The following is a 16,018-nucleotide window of genomic DNA, read 5'->3' on the forward strand; positions in this document are numbered from 1 at the left end:
GCGCCCGCCAAACTTTGTATTCGCCAGCGCTAAGGCGATCTTTGTCGTCGCGAGCACTCGGTCGCCACCACAGATAGAAAGATAGATAGTTAGATATATAGATAGACAGATAGATTCTGGAAAGTGCGTGAAGTATCCTATTAATTCTAATCGCATTAAAAGTCTTTCCACATTCTTGATCCGCCGTTCCGCGAAGATTCTTGGGCGATTCCCAGGAGAGGAAGCACCATTGCGCCGAGGAACGATCAATTAACCCATTTTTAGAACGTCCCCATGTCACAGCTTCTTGTGGTCAGAGTAAATGATTGGAAAATGATCGAAATAATTAAAATCTGCTCTTTTTTTTCTCGTTCTTAATTCAAACTTATGCTCCCTGGCACTACCGCAACTATGAGACATAACGTGGTAAGCGTCACAATTGCAAAGTGTGTGTGACTAGCAGCTAACATGTTGACGAAAATTATGGATTTATAAATTTAATCACTTAAAAGATATGTAAAATCTGCCCGATTCTTGGCCAATCCCCGTGAGTAGGTATGGGCCAACAACTTTAAGGCCATCATCATCATCATAAAGAGCGTGTTACTAGCAGCTAACATGTTGACAACGTAGAGGAAGGAGAAGCAACCAGAAGCATTTAACATCAGAATCAGTACTCACTTTCGGTGCCTCGGTATTGGGCTTTAGCCACAGGGACGTATTTGATGCCGTTTGTGGTTTCATTCAATCAACAAAACGAATAAAATTTTAAATTCCCACTTTTACAATTCTCTGAGAGATATTTCAGTTTTAATTCATGGCATTAGTATTATAAATTATGCACTTCAGAAAAATTAATCTGTCTGTTGTTCTGATTACTAAATTGCACATTAACTGTAGTTTCAGAATGCATATCTAAAAGTTCAGGTGCTCAATTCTTGGCCAATCCCCCGAAGTGGGTACGAGCCATGTGCTGAGAACATCATCATCATCATCATCGCCATGCTACCGAATGTTAGCCCACGCTCGCCAGAAACGAGCCCCCAAAGACGAAGCACTACCAGATCGATCAACGTCGCCCCTTCTGCGAGCATCAATCGCCGCACGTTTCTTGTCGGCAGTGCACTGGTGGCGGCGTCTCTTGTCATGGCCATCGCAATCACAGTCATCAGCGTCTACCTGGGTGAACGCCAAAAAAGCAGCACGCAGCCTTCCCAAGTAGGAGGACGCTCGTTCTGCTGTGCCGAACGAGGCCGGGAAGATGGCCACATACATCAACACCAGCCTTGACCCATGTGACGATTTTTTCTCGTACGTCTGCTCTAATGCAATTAGATACGCACTCTCGGAGGATACCATTCAGGAAGAACAGCTCCAGCGGGCCATGGTGACCGGCGTGATGCCGAATAACGTGCCAATGCTCCAGGCAGGACACTTCCTCAACACCTACTACAAGACCTGCGTGCAGACAATTTTGAACCGCCACTCGTTCGCCAATGGCACTGTGAATGCTTTGCTGCGGAAAGAGGCAGACCTTCTGAAGAAAATCGACTCTCGAAAGGCAATGGTTTTTCTCATGGTTTCGGCTTTCAAATATTCTCTCAGATCCTGCATTGCTGTAAGCTACCGACTAGGCCAGACATTACAATTGAAATTTGATGCCATTTGTAATCCCACAGAAGGTTATCTCGACTACCTGAACGTTACAGTCGAAGTTTTTAGAGAAAACACTGATGCAGTACTGACAACAGAAGAAATGCTAAATACTGTGTCGCTGCTGTGTAACCATTTTCAAGCGAATTCCAGAGACAGGTACGACCCAAGAAAAGCGAGCAACAAATTTAGTCAAGAGGTATGGAACATTGACGACATAGAGGCCGGTTTAAAGACGCATGGTTACAAGCTGAAAGACGTCGGAGATATATATGTACAAGGGATCAGAAACGTTCGTGTGCTTTATGACTTTTTCACTCAAGGTGTGCATGCAGATATAAAAGCTGCCTATCTTCTTTGGCACAGCACTGCAAGCGTCCTGGAACAGTTTAATACCATAGGTAGTGAATATTCACCGCAGATTTTTGGTGTCTGTGCGGAAAGCGTATTCAAAATGGAAGAACTCTGGAGTTTGTTCCAGGTGGAAGTTCTCACTAGCAACGACAAGGACATCGTGGCAAAACAAGTGTTTGCTTCCGTGAGAGACGTCATGCACAGACAGTTGAGAACGAGCACCCTTATTGAAGTTGAAGACTTCGATAACGTAGCGTCATTCTTTAAGAACGTGACGCTACGGACTCCCATGAGTGAGACCTACGCTTCCATACCCGTTCCAAATGCTACGCTAGACTTCGCTGAAAACCTGCTGAGAGGCCGCGCTTACGACGTAACAATAAGCATCGCACGTTGGACAAGCATGGTAGCAACGGCCATTTCTTCGCACCGCGGTGTACTCGTAATCAATTACCGCCACATCATACTGTCGCCTTTCTGGTACAACTTCATTTTTCCCACCTCGGCCAACATTCAGCTGCTCAACATGGCCGTTCTTGGTCAGCTGATGGCTGAAATTCTGTGGGTCTTGGCACTTTACGCGGTACCGTGGGAACAAACGACAGCATCGAACTTGCGTAATTTGACTACCTGTTTCACTGACGTATATTTGCAAAATTTCGACGATGCTTCAGAGAGTTCTTCCGTGCTTTTCATGGCACTGAGTTTTTCTACTCTTGCGAAATCTTTGAACTCGCCTGAGTGGCACACAGTGAAGCCGGCCTGGAGCCTGTGGAGCTTTTCACATGCGCAATTTTTTTATATCTTCAGCAATTACTATCGTTGCCCGAAGGTGTCATCACCAAAAGATAAGTTCTTTATGAACATACCCCTAATGTACGTTGAAGACTTCGCGACGGCATTCAAGTGCTCTAGCAACACTCCGATGAAGACACCTCGCCGGTGTGTCAAGCTTGACGGTGGAGAGTATGGAACTTGAACACTTGCGGCTGCCGATTTTAGTCTTCACATTTGATACAAACGACTCATATATTGTGCAGTTATATTGAGTATAAATGTACTTGTGACTGAAATACGGGTACGTGTTCTTCGGGTTAACGATATCTGTTCGCTACAAGAACACCTGCCGAAGTTGGGGGATTTCCTGTTCCTTTCGGGCAATATTTTAAAGGAAAGCTTTCTTTGTCTCTTTATTCGACTCCCACCGCCGCTGCGTAAGAGCAACAGGCCGTTGTTCTCGTGCCATCTTCATCATTCCGTCGTCGTCAATTCATCGCCTTCATGTCATTGTGACCATTCCTTTGCTGTGATGTTATCGTCATCTTTCCACCGTTTCCACTGTGTCGCGGTCACTGAGTTGTCACATTATCGGCATCACGCCGCCATCTTCGAACCGTTGTCATAATTATGTCGTCGTGATGCCATGGTCGTCATCACCTCGTCATTCCAGGGTTGTTGTCATACCATCGGCATCATGCCAGCGTCGGCGTCACTTTATTGTCAAGCCACCGCCGTAAAACCATCGTCTTCACACCACCATCCCCCCAACAATATTGCCATCCAAGGTCAACGCGTCGCCATCGTCATACTATTGACGTCGCCCGAGCGTCGTCGTCGTCACAACATCGTCGCCATACCATCGCCATCTCATGGACGTCACGCCGCGGTCGTTACGTCATCGTTGTCACACCAGCGTCATACCATGCTCGTCATGCAGTCAGCTCGCCTTTGTGGTCGCTTCATTGGGGTCGTTTTGTCGTGATTTGATTGTCGTTGTCGTCATGTCTTCGTCGATCTTTTCATCATCGTCGTTGCGTTGCCATCATACCGTCATCAATATGCCGTCGCAGTCGTTCCATCACCGTGATTCCGTCGTCGTCATGCGTGCCATGTGCATGACACGTGGTCGCTAAGCAACAACACAGTTTTTCAAAAGCGCCAATGAAAGCTTCGCTTAAACCGATTCGCACAGCGCATGGCATCCGTAGAAAAGATGACGTGAGACGGCAAGGAAACGCTACTACTATGGACACGACAGCGGTTGCGGGCAAACCGAAGCTACGGTACTGTACGCTTCTGCTATTTCTGAAAAATTATGGTTGGTCCCTCTTTCATAGGGATCGGTAGAACACGAAAGTGAAACGTGTCTTCACAGAAGCTGTTGCATGTTTGCTTCGTGAACTCATGTGCCGCCGCAGCGAAAGGCTCAAGATTTGCGGGCCGGCGACCGTGTTGCATGTTTGCTTGGCGCGCAGTGCCCTGTTGGCGAGCGGCGTCCAGCTGCCGAGTCGCTTCGTCGACGGTACAGGTTGGTCCGACTCCGTAGTGTCTCAGGCAGCCAGTTGAGTTGCGACGCGCTCAGCTTCAGGAATGCGAGTGGCAGATTCGCCCTTCGACACCGTTGCCTTTCTGCGCCATTCAGCGCAGCAGTTTTCTTAGTTGGGGCCATCGCAAGCGAGATAGAGAGAGAGAGAGAGGTGTTTAGTGATGGGAAATGCAGAGAGGTCGGCCTAAGGTAAATTCCTCTAGCCAGCTACTCGGCGTTGGAGGAAGGGGAAGAGGGAAAGAAAGAGGGAAGAAAGAGGCGCATGATGGGTGACGATGACGAGAGAAGGAGGATGTAAAACATATGGCAAGCAATTTGGCATGCTCAAAGCCTACAGTCCAGGCCCGTACTTAAAAAAAATCATATCATCTCACCCTACTGGCAACCATGGTGGGATGCGAAAGCATCGCGGTGGGTGCGCATCGAGTTTCCGTTTCGTTTCACTCGGCAACACAACCCAATGAAAGTTTGAGTGAGAGAATGTATTGAGAAGAGAGGAGACGTTTGTACGGGGTTGTTTCGTCTTTATTTAGAGATCGTACGTGATTCCTAGCGTCGGTGCGCGCGGTATCTTGAAGACGATCCCGAAGTTCGGGGTCCGCTTGCCGACGCTGACGCTTACGTTCGGCTTCCCGAGCTTTCCGCGGCGGTGGCGCTGCCGCTGCAACTAGCGCCGACGTTGACGTTGTTCATGGCGTTTTGCACATTGTTGCACAGAGAGAAAATGACGGAAGCACAGCGAACGCGCGCTTTATACTGCGCCGCGACACTTGCGCCGCCTACCGGCGTACCCTTAGAGAGAGAGGGCGAGAGTGAGAGAGAGTTATATGCAATGATTTGCTGCGCCGCACCTGTGGCGGAGAGGGGGAGAAGGGAGGAGGAGAGCGCACACCTGCGTAGTAGAGGAGAATGAGGGAGAGTTGCGCATGCGCAGTATGAGTGCGGACGCCGCAGAACGGACACTGCCCCGAGCATAAGATGCTCTCGCATCTAAAAGTTCAGTAGCGCCTGGATGGCCTTGAAACTCGATTGAGCGTCTGGCCAAGGGCCTAAAATAACCTCCTCCGACAACGGTGGGCTGTCGAGACGCAAGCGAATCAGTAGTCCGCGTGTAAGCAGTGCTGATGAATGTAAGCTGCACTTCTTAAGACCCGACCACATTCAGCGTTTTCCCGGCGTTTCCTGGCGTTTCGTCACCCGGCGTCTCTCAGCGTCAACGCTGAGGGAGGCGCCAAGCCGAAACGTCGTGCTCAAGGCACACCAGACATCTCGGCGCCGGCGCCGCCGCCGGAAGCGGCTCGATGAGCGACTACGTGGCGCCGAACAATCAGCGCGTGGCCGCGGCCGCGCTGCTGGCAACTTTTGCAAGCTACTTCCGCAGCAACCAGTTCGCGTGCGTGCCACCGTGTTGCGCCAGTGTCTCGTCAGTGAGGCGACGCCGTCTGAGAAAGCAGCCGCTCGTACCTACAAGCGCGCTGCCGGGAATGTTTTTTTTTCGTGCGTGCGTGCGTGTGTGTGTGTGTGTGTGTGTGTGTGTGTGTGTGTGTGCGTGTGCGTGCGTGCGTGCGTGTGCCGCAGAACTATGAACATGGCTTAAAAACCTTAATCGGGAACAGTTCTCATAGTTCACTTGAATGACATGGCACACTGCTTCTGGTTAAATCTGTCTGGTCACATTGTGCGACGCTGGACTGGCGCTGTTTGCGTACGTCTCATATGGCTGGGTGACCTCTCTGGTGCCGTTGATGCAACGACGCCGAGAGACGCAACGGCAGGAGACGCCGCTAAAAACGCTGAATGTGGGCTGGGCTTTAGGCGACGAGGCGCCACATACTAATCCGACACGAAAGACAAACCATGTGCAGAAAGCGCCAACATCCCGGCTATACCGGGTGCGACTGTTTTCACAACAAATCTGTGTAGGGGCGGGGCCTCGCCTCGATGGCGTATCACCATTTGCTTTCTTTTTTTTCTTCCTCTCTGTTTGGCGGTGCGTTGGAACGGAGAACACGGTGGGCTGGTGATGACTAGGCACAACTGTGGCTGCTGTTAAGGGATCGATGGTATTCCTAAATAAACACATCACTGTTTTGGTGGTCCAAGTATAATCTCACTATCAGGGAGGGAGAAGTCTACCTGACAGGAGCAGTATTTTTTTTATTTGGGGTGTTGCTACGCTGCGCTCCGCAGCACCCCAACGGCCGCTTCTTCGCGTCGGCGCTCGGCACCGCGGCGGAACCGGGGCACAACCGACCGCGCCAGGCTAACAGAAAGGAAAATAAAAAAGAAAATGGTGATACGAGGCGAGGCCCCGCCCCTCCACGGATTTGTTGTCAAAACAGTCGCACCCGGCTATACCGCGTTGGAGCCGGCGGTGCGCAGTGACTAGCGAAGCGCCCAAGGAGGTGAAAAAATAAAAAGAAGACTTCCCACCTCCTTGAAGTTTTTTTTTACAACCTCCTTGGAAGCGCCCCATGTCAGCGCTCGTTAGTGTCACGATGCAGTACTTAGCTTCACCGCTCCTAGATGGCGGCGCCATCCCTGCCAACAAATCATTTTACTCGTTAGCGCCGAACGTCACATCTGTTGCATCCGTAGCGGAAGTGCATCGCGGGCTCCGGCATAATTCCTAGGAGTTTTATTCTCATTGCTACTAAAGTACTATGCTTATTCCTTATCCTTATCTTGCCCTTATCGTTCTACCGCCGGCTTCTTGACCAATCCCCCGTTGTGGGTGTGTGTCAGTCTCTGGGATCATTATTACTATGTACACGGTGCCGTCAACGACGAAGAACGAACGAGAGCGCGCCCCACTCGCTCTCGTGCTCCACGTGCGTGGCGATCTAAAAAGCCATTTGAACAATCGGACTACGCCTCGTCGGTTGTCTCTGCGCGCTCCCTCACCCTGCGGTAGCAAACCTTTGTCTACTCCGTCCTAAGCACTCGCAGAGGTCGGCATGAGCGTCCTGAAGGAGAAGTGGTCGACCAACCTGGAGTTCATATGCTCCTGCATCGGCTACTCCGTGGGGCTGGGCAACCTGTGGCGGTTCCCGTACGTGGCGTACAAGAACGGCGGCTCTGCCTTCCTGGTGCCCTACATCGTCATCAACGTGCTCATAGGCCGGCCGATCTACTACGTGGAGCTCCTCCTGGGTCAGTTCTGCGGCCAAGGACCCCTGGGCGCTTTCCGCATGTCGCCCATGTTCCAGGTGAGCATCTCGTCGAGCGTGTAGTGTCCATAGATGGTCCAGCGAAATTTATGGCAGAAACTTCCCATCTTTGGAAATAAAAGAAATAATAATAATAAAAAAAACCGATGTGTATGCCAGTCGGAGCAACTCAGCCTTATAAGGATCGGCCCAGCAACGTCTTTGATTAGACTGTCTCGGGGATCAGCCTGCTTTATCTTGCGTCGATACGAATGGCAAAGAGCGGTTATAGTCATGTACAATGCTATCGTAGTAGAAAAAAAAAAAACGGCAGATCCCACGCCCTGTGAGAATCGATGTTATCTGAAGCAGTGTGCGGGGAGCCTACCAAGTTAACGAAACGACCATGAGAGCACCAAGACGTAGGCAGCTGTTTCATGACCTACATGACACGCATGTGATGACATTTATGTCATGAGTCCTCGGGAGTCCCTTTAGCTGTATCTAAGAGACATTAAGGCGAAAGCCATAGCCATGCTCATGACTATGACTTCGACCATCAACCTTTAGCCTTTTCCTTCACTTAGTACCACATTCAAACCCATACCCGCCGGGGTGGCTCAGTCAGCTAAGGCGTTGCGCTACTGAGCATGAGGTCGCGGGATCGAATCCCGGCCGCGGCGGCCGCATTTCGATGGAGGTGAAATGCAAAAACGCCCATGTGTTTGCGTTGTAGTGCACGTTAAAGAACCCCAGGTGGTCAAAATTAATCCGGAGCCCTCCACTACGGCATGCCTCATAATCAGAACTGGTTTTGGCTCGTAAAACCCCTGAAAGAACAACATCCGAACCCATGCCATTGGTTTTGAATGTTAATCTTTTTTCGCTGAGTCATTGTCATTTGTGCTGAGTCATGCTCATGACTATGACTTCTACCACCATCCTGTAGTGTTTTCTTCACTTAGAACCCACGTCCGAACCAATTTCAGTGGCTTTTGAGTGTTATTCTTTTTCGCTGAGTCATTGAAGTTTTTGCTGAGTCATGCTCATAACTGACGTCTACCACCATTCTTTAGTGTTTCCTTCACTTAGTGCCAACGTCCGAACCCATTCCAGGGGTTTTTCAGTGTTAATCATTTTTCGCCGAGTCATTGTCATTTTTGCTGAGTCATGCTCATGACTATGACTTCTACCACCATCCTTTAGTGTTTCCTTCATTTAGTACCCACGTCCGAAATAATTTCAGTGGTTATTTAGTGTCAATATTTTTTGCTGGGTCATTGTCATGACCTACATGACACGCATGTCATGACCTATCACGCATGTTCGTCATACACTCCTGTCATACTATGCCAATGTTGGTACCTACCAAGTTAACGAAACGACCATGAGAGCACCAGAACGTAGGCAGCTGTTTCATGACCTACATGACTCGCATGTCATGGCATTAATGTCATGACATCATTTATGTTCGTCATATACTCTTGTCATAGTATGCAAATTTTGGTACATACCAAGTTAACGAAATTGCCATGAGAGCACAAAGACGTAGGCGACTAGATAGACACTGTCAAAGTAGCAAAGGTTCGTCAAGAAATGCTTCGCATTTAGAATTTTATGAACCGAAATATGTAGTAGTAGTAGTCATCATCATCATAATCAGCCTATATTTTATGTCCACTGCAGGACGAAGGCCTCTGCGATCTCCAATTACCCCTGTCTTGCGCTAGCGTATTCCAACTTGCGCCTGCAAATTTCCTAACTTCATCATCCCATCTGGTTTTCTGCCAACCTCGACTGCGCTTCCCGTCTCTTGGTATCCATTCTGGAACCCTAATGGTCCACCGGTTATCCATCCTACGCATTACATGGCCTGCCCGGCTTAATATCAACTAGAATATCGGCTATCCCCGTTTGTTCTCTGATCCACACCGCTCTCTTCCTGTCTCTTAAAAGACAGTAGAGACAGTGTCTTAAGAGACAGTAGTAGTAGTAGTAAACGTTTATTCCACGAAGGGGATTGAAGGGTGAGTGGGTGGGGCCCTCAGTCCAGGGCTCCACTGGCCTTAGCGGCTCGCCAGGCTTGGTCGAGAAGAGCCAGTTGGCTCTCCCGTTCCGTGCTAGCAAGCCAGGTCTCCCACTGCCTGTTTCTGGGTACTTGTCCTAATTTTGGGGAATTGATATTTCGGGGCTGCGAATTGCACTCCCAGCGTAATGTGGGCGAGAGTGGGCCGCTCTCCACACCATGGACAGATGTCCGCGTATTGTGTGGGGCTTATATGGTGTTGTCGGTATAGATTTGTGCACGTGTTCGTTATAGACGCAGCAGCTGAGGCTGGTGCGCGCTACTGGAACAATAAAAGTAATCCCAAAGAGGTGTGCAAGCGGCATGCGGTTGGTGATATATTTGTTGCGTCGTCGGAGTGGGCTCCGTTGACGACACTATTTCTAGGGCAGCGCTGAGCTGGCACAGTCAGCACTGACATTGCCGCTTGGGGCGTCCTAGTCGGCATGGAAACTGACCTGAATACACCATGCAACAATAGACCCAGTCTACTCGACTCACACGGTCACAGCTGTTCTTGCTCGTCTTGAAGGTCCTCCGCCTGACGTGTCCTCTGACGGTGCTACCGAATTCTGTCCGTTCAATACTTTGACGTTGATGCACCGTTGTCATGAAGCACCGCTAAACCAGCTGCCTCCATGCGGCATTAACAAATCAAAAATAGAAACGCAAAGCCAAACGTTTCTCCAGCACACATACGATCGAGGCCGGTAGTCGCGGGTACATTTAGGAGTTGAGAAGTAAGCCCGGTCACACGCGACACTTGCGTTCGCAGTGGAATCTGATCGGGATCGAATTTCTCGATCACGATTGGCTCCCTTCAGCAGCTAGCTCAGAGAGCCAATCGCTATTAAGAAACTCTATTCCGATCGGGATTGATCACGATCAAAATTTCTTCTGTGACTAGGGTAAAATACGTATAGAAGTGTTTTGATTAGTTCGTGCGTTTGTGAACGTGAATAAGTGTTTCAATCGCCTCGAGACGCCAGTAAATTAACCAGAGCATGAAAGGTTCGTTGGTGTCATATCGACGCTTTTAAGCGTTTAAGCATATTGCTCCACCTGGTAATGGCATTCCAGACCATTATCCGATGCTGGAAACCCATGCTTCGCATAATATCACTTTCAAGAGCGCGAAAGATCTGCTATATTTTTGTTTTCGTTTTGCACAATTTGCCTTTTTACCGCGTAAGCTGGTATGGGCTCATTCCAATAGCCGTTTCGGCTCGCGATGGTGTCCGCCGCCTCCTCCTCCGCTGACGGCGTCCGGCGAGCGTAACCACTATCGTTGGAAATGCGAAAAAAGTACCTGGTTCCCGCCGGTGTCAACCCTCGCCCACTGCGTGGGAGCCAGATACTCTACCACTGAGCCACGCAAGCGCTTGCTATCGGGCGCCAGCAAAATGCCCTTAAAAGCAGGCGCAGACCATCCGCGCCTCTGCCAGTATGGTGGCGCCATCTAGTTAAGGTGCCTGCAAACGCACCGTGCGCAGGCGCAGACGATGAGATGCCATTCAGACGAGGCACACAATATTAAAAAAAACGCAATCCCCAGCCTCCGCCAGTATGGTGGCGCAATCTAGTTGAGATGCCTGCAAACGCAGCGTGCCCGACATGTAAGTTGCAGTTGTAAGGCTTGATCGGGCTCAGCAGACTGCTGTGCAGAGAGCATTACAAGCCGCAGCTCGTCGTCGACGCCGGGCGGACAGTTCAGATCGTTCTCGTCAAGACGAGGCGAACAGACTTCCGCGAAGGACCCTGTTGTGCGTGGTGCCCAAATTGTAGCTACTCTTGAGCCGCTCCACCAGCTTACGCTGTGACTGTGCTGCGTGTGCTACACAGGCCTGTGGATTTTTTCTTCTCGCGCGCCGCAGGGCAATGCTTTTGGCATGATGTGGGGTGCCTTCGTGACGACGATCTACTACCAGATGATAATCACGTACGCCGTGCTCTACTTCTACCACTCGTTCAAGAGCCCGCTGCCGTGGACCGACTGCTATGAATGGTGGGGCGTGCCCTTGGAGGGATGCTTCGCGCGCCGCAAGATGACCCACGTGTGCGGCAACGTCCGCAAGAGCATCGTTCTCGCGGGCATCAATGACACAGAGGCCGAGTCACCCGTGTTGGTCACCTACAAGGGTAGCGGTGTGCTGCTGTCGCAGAGCGAGTACAACAGCCGCTTCGCCGGCTGCGTGGACGCCAACGCCTCGTCGGTCGACATGTTCTACAACCGAGTGGTGCTCAACGCGTCGTCTTCCTTCGAGAAGGTCGGCTTCGTGCAGCCCAATCTGGTCATTTGTTACGCCATCTGCTGGGTCATCATATTCCTCATCATATTCAAAGGAATAAAGGTCAGTGGTGTGGTTCACGTGACATTGGGCAGGCCTAAGGCGATGCTCTTCCCGGCAGCACACATGCGCAGGAGGCCGTCGGAATGCAGCACATGCGTTGAACATGTAAAAAAAATTATAGATCATAAAGTATATTGTCGTCTAGGTTGTTCTGAGCCATTGTTTACAGGTACAGATGGTCATTCATGCACCTTGTGAGCTAGCAATGCCGGGGCGCGCTAGGAGGTTAGATATGTCAAGTGCCCTAAAACGTTTCACGCAAAAGGCCCAGCTTCTTCAAAAATCAGTATTTTGTGGCACGCTATCCCTTTAGACCAATGCTCAGGCGTTATCCTGATCGCTAGGATTCCATGGAATTTTCCTATGCACGTAAGACGAACGCATTCTCTTTTGTCGAAATTAAATTTTACGTCACATATTTCATTATTGCGCGAGTGTTTACGTACACACAGTACTAAATGGTGTCAAAACTTGTTAAGGTTCGTTGCAGCAGCCTTAGGCTCGCGTACGTTGACGCTAGGACCTTAAAGTTAGAGCCGGAGCCTAGTCTTGTGTCAGGCAAGGCCCAGAAAGGGCAACGCCAACCAATAAGATCTGGCACGCTCTGGCACCGACGGTGGTACACGTGTTCACACTTTTGCTGTGCATGCAGATCTGCATAAACGATAGACAGTTTGCACGTGACGTCACGGACGCAGCGTCTCACCGTGATGGTTCACCAATAAGGCGGCCAAGATGACGCCAGTGCAAGCCTTCCATAAGCGCTGAAACAATGCCATGCCGCGGTCCTCTAGAGAACCGGCGCCTCCAATACGTCAGGTTCACTGTACGTTCCCCCGTATTAAGGCTCTCTCTCTCGCCCATCATTGCAGGTGGTTGGTAAGGTGGTCCTGGTGACCGCCACGGTCCCGTACGTCATTCTGATGGTCATGCTCATTCGTGGCATCACGCTGCCCGGAGCAAGCATCGGCTTGCGGTACCTCCTCGTGCCGCAGTGGGACACGCTGTTGAGTCCGGACGTGTGGCGCGCGGCCACTGAGCAGACCTTCTACTCGCTCAGCATTGGCACGGGTGGTCTTCTGGTGTACGGCGGCTACCAGCCATTCCGCAACGACGTGTCTTCCAGCGTCTTGTTCATCTGCTTCGTCGATTTTTTGACCAGCGCGTTCGCCTCGCTGGTGGTGTTCTCGGTCCTGGGAAACATGGCGCACACGCTGGACATCCCCATCGCGGACGTAGTCGCCGCGGGGCCAGGCCTCGCGTTCATCACCTACCCCGAGGCTCTGTCCCTGATCCCGTTTCCCAATCTGTGGGCGGTGCTGTTCTTCGCCATGCTCTTCTTTCTGGGCATCGACTCGCAGATGGGCAACTGCGAGTTCCTCACCAATTCCATCCAAGAGCTATTCCCCGTCTTCGCGAAGCAGCGCAGCGCGACCGCCTTCATGTACTGCTCATTCTGCTTCCTCATCGGATTGTCCCTCACCACGCAGGTGGGGCTTGCTTTTGGGCTACTATTGCAAATAGTGCGAGAACGGACTAAGATTAAGGGTAAACACGACACGAGCTCTGACTTCCAACTAAACTTTATTGCTGAGTCGCGAAAGATATAGCTATAGAAAACTAAAACAAATGCACATTGCACAATGTACACCCACGGCCGCTCGATGAAAAACACCGTGTGTTTTTCATCGAGCGGCCGTGGTACACCTTACCAAGAAGCCCAGCTAACCACCATTCCGATCGGCTAATGGCTAATCGGTTTCGGGTCATTTGAAGCGTGTTACCTACGCACCCGTGTGTGCAGCCGTTTTGTTTTGTCTCTCGTCTTTCAGTGCTCGAAGACGTTCAAAATGACGCAGGGGGGCCCGTTTCGTCACAAATAATTGCTTGTAGAACTAATTTATTACATTTCACTCTCCAGTTTGATGCTTTGCTTAGACACTTCACAATTTGCAAAACAGACTCCGTAGACAATGAAGTGCCTAGGCGTGGTTCTATGCAAGAAGCTCAATGCTACCATAATGGAGAACGCTTAACTTTAGCTTGCTTAGAAATTAATTTAATTGACTCAAGTGAAAAAGAAAACTGCGCTGTCCGGTTTCTGGATTAAATCCATTTGCCTTAACATATCTGCGCGCAAATTAGCCTACAAACAACAACCGTTCTTAGCCTATATTTACCTGCTGGTCCATTGCGAACGCCCAGGCTGGCCTGTACGTCCTAACGATCCTGGACAACTACTTGGGCGCCCTGATCGTTCTGTTCACCTGCCTGGGCGAAGCCATCATCGTGGCCTGGATATACGGCATGAACCGCTTCTGCTTCGACGTTACCTTCATGACGGGTAGCTGTCCCAGCTACTTCGTGTTCGTTGCATTCAAGTACTGCGCGCCGGTGGCCCTGGGCAGCTTTCTGGTCTACAGTCTGTACGAATTCCCGCGAAGCAGCGTTGGTGATTACCTCCTTCCGGTGTGGGCCGACTTGTTCGGCTGGGCGTTGGCGGTGGTGGGGCTCGCACCACTGGTCATCATCGCCGTGGTCAAACTGGTGCAGTGTGGATTCAGCTGGCGCCGCGCAGCTTACCCCGAGATCGACTGGGGTCCTAGTGAGACCAAGTACCGGGTCCTTTACCGCGAGCGGCTCATCGAGGTGGGCTTCGCCGAGCTCCACTACAACAAGATGTCGGCGACCGCCTCGACCGCACCCGACATGGAGCGACGGCCACCGCCTCGGGAAATCGGTGGCGGAAAACTGGTCTCCGCGCGGTCCAAGGGACTAATGTGAATTATTTGACCCTCAGCGAAGAGAAGTTGAAGCGGCGCTTTAAGGCTGGAATAAATGCGCATGAGCACGACTTAAATATTGAGTACTTGCTAATACCCGTGATCGATTTTATTTACACGGACAAGACATGGCGTGGCGTGTTTACGTAGAAATATACGTTCATGCACGAAATATAACCTATGGAGCGATAAGCTTAAGAAGCGCGAGGAAAATGTTTTGTGATACCAAAACCTTATTCTCCGAATCTCTTGCGGTACCAACATGAAATGTTTTCATTGTACAGTTTACAGCAGCTTGTATGGAGCTACGAAAATGAAATGGTTAAGGCACTCGCTATGGTGAGGGGGCCCTTCAAGATAGTCTATACCACTCACCGTATTGTTGGGAAATTGAGCCCCCCCCCCCCCCTTTTTTTTTTATTCCAACGCATGTTATATGCACAATGTTACTGGTCAGTGGATGAGGGGAGGGGGGGGGGGGAGGTCTTACTGGGGCGCACAGTAACAACGTAACAGCGTGTCATTATGCATTTGCGGCCCGGCATGAACCTTAGGCCGCCACACCCCTCTCCCTAAGCTAGGCTACGGGGCTCGCTTTGCTCCCGTTGGCAGGAGCCCTCCGTGTCAGGCGTGGTGGTGAAGCATAAGAGAAAATAAGTGCGTCAGAAGTCAAACGAGAAAAAAATAATAATGGGGCAAAACAAAACAATCCCGCTACCCGATTCGAACCCAGGAGCCCCCACAATCAAAAGCCAGACGCTTTCCCGCGTCACCACGAAACCAGACGGAACGGGTCGCTTTTACACAGGTTCGGCATCGGCCGTTCTTGCCCCGTCAATATTGTGTTATGGCTATAGTGAAGGAAGGGCTCCCTCGCTGTAGTCAGTTACAATGGTTAAACTATGCAGATCCCGACACATGTTGGCATCTATGTTTAGCGGGGCTTATGTGAAGCAGTTTATTCGATCTATACAACTGCTTGCGATGCATACTCTTTTCGCGAGTCCGAGAGATATCTAAATACGTTTAATCATTGCACACCCTGTGAGTCACAATGACACATGACGAATGACCTAATTAAATAAAATCAACTCCACTAAATCAAAGAACTTGTTGAATAGCATCCGATATTCTATTAATAAGAGGCCTGTGTGCTTCCGAAGCACCTGCCAGCAGACTTAGATGTACAGATTTTATGTCGTGTATATATATATATATATATATATATATATATATATATATATATATGTGACATGCGAAACCACTGGCGTTTGCGCAAACGCAGTTTAGCTTTTAAAAGGAGCTCCGCCATTAACGAGAAGAAACAACTACAGTTGTTGCGTGGGTCTATACGCCCA

At 50.3% G+C, this 16,018-nt stretch overlaps 1 protein-coding gene across 1 annotated transcript; it reads left to right on the forward strand.

Moving 5' to 3' along the window:
- Positions 1-7,197: 7,197 nt before the first annotated feature.
- Positions 7,198-14,661, forward strand: LOC119456196 (sodium-dependent proline transporter). The gene is made up of 4 exons (XM_037717822.2): positions 7,198-7,521; positions 11,401-11,877; positions 12,750-13,367; positions 14,083-14,661. The coding sequence occupies exons 1-4, from the start codon at positions 7,270-7,272 to the stop codon at positions 14,659-14,661; spliced, it is 1,926 nt and encodes a 641-aa protein (XP_037573750.1). The 5' UTR covers positions 7,198-7,269.
- The last annotated feature ends 1,357 nt before the right edge of the window (positions 14,662-16,018 follow it).

Source organism: Dermacentor silvarum, chromosome 6 (genome assembly GCF_013339745.2).
Source record: "Dermacentor silvarum isolate Dsil-2018 chromosome 6, BIME_Dsil_1.4, whole genome shotgun sequence".
NCBI classification, from domain to species: Eukaryota; Metazoa; Arthropoda; class Arachnida; order Ixodida; family Ixodidae; genus Dermacentor; species Dermacentor silvarum.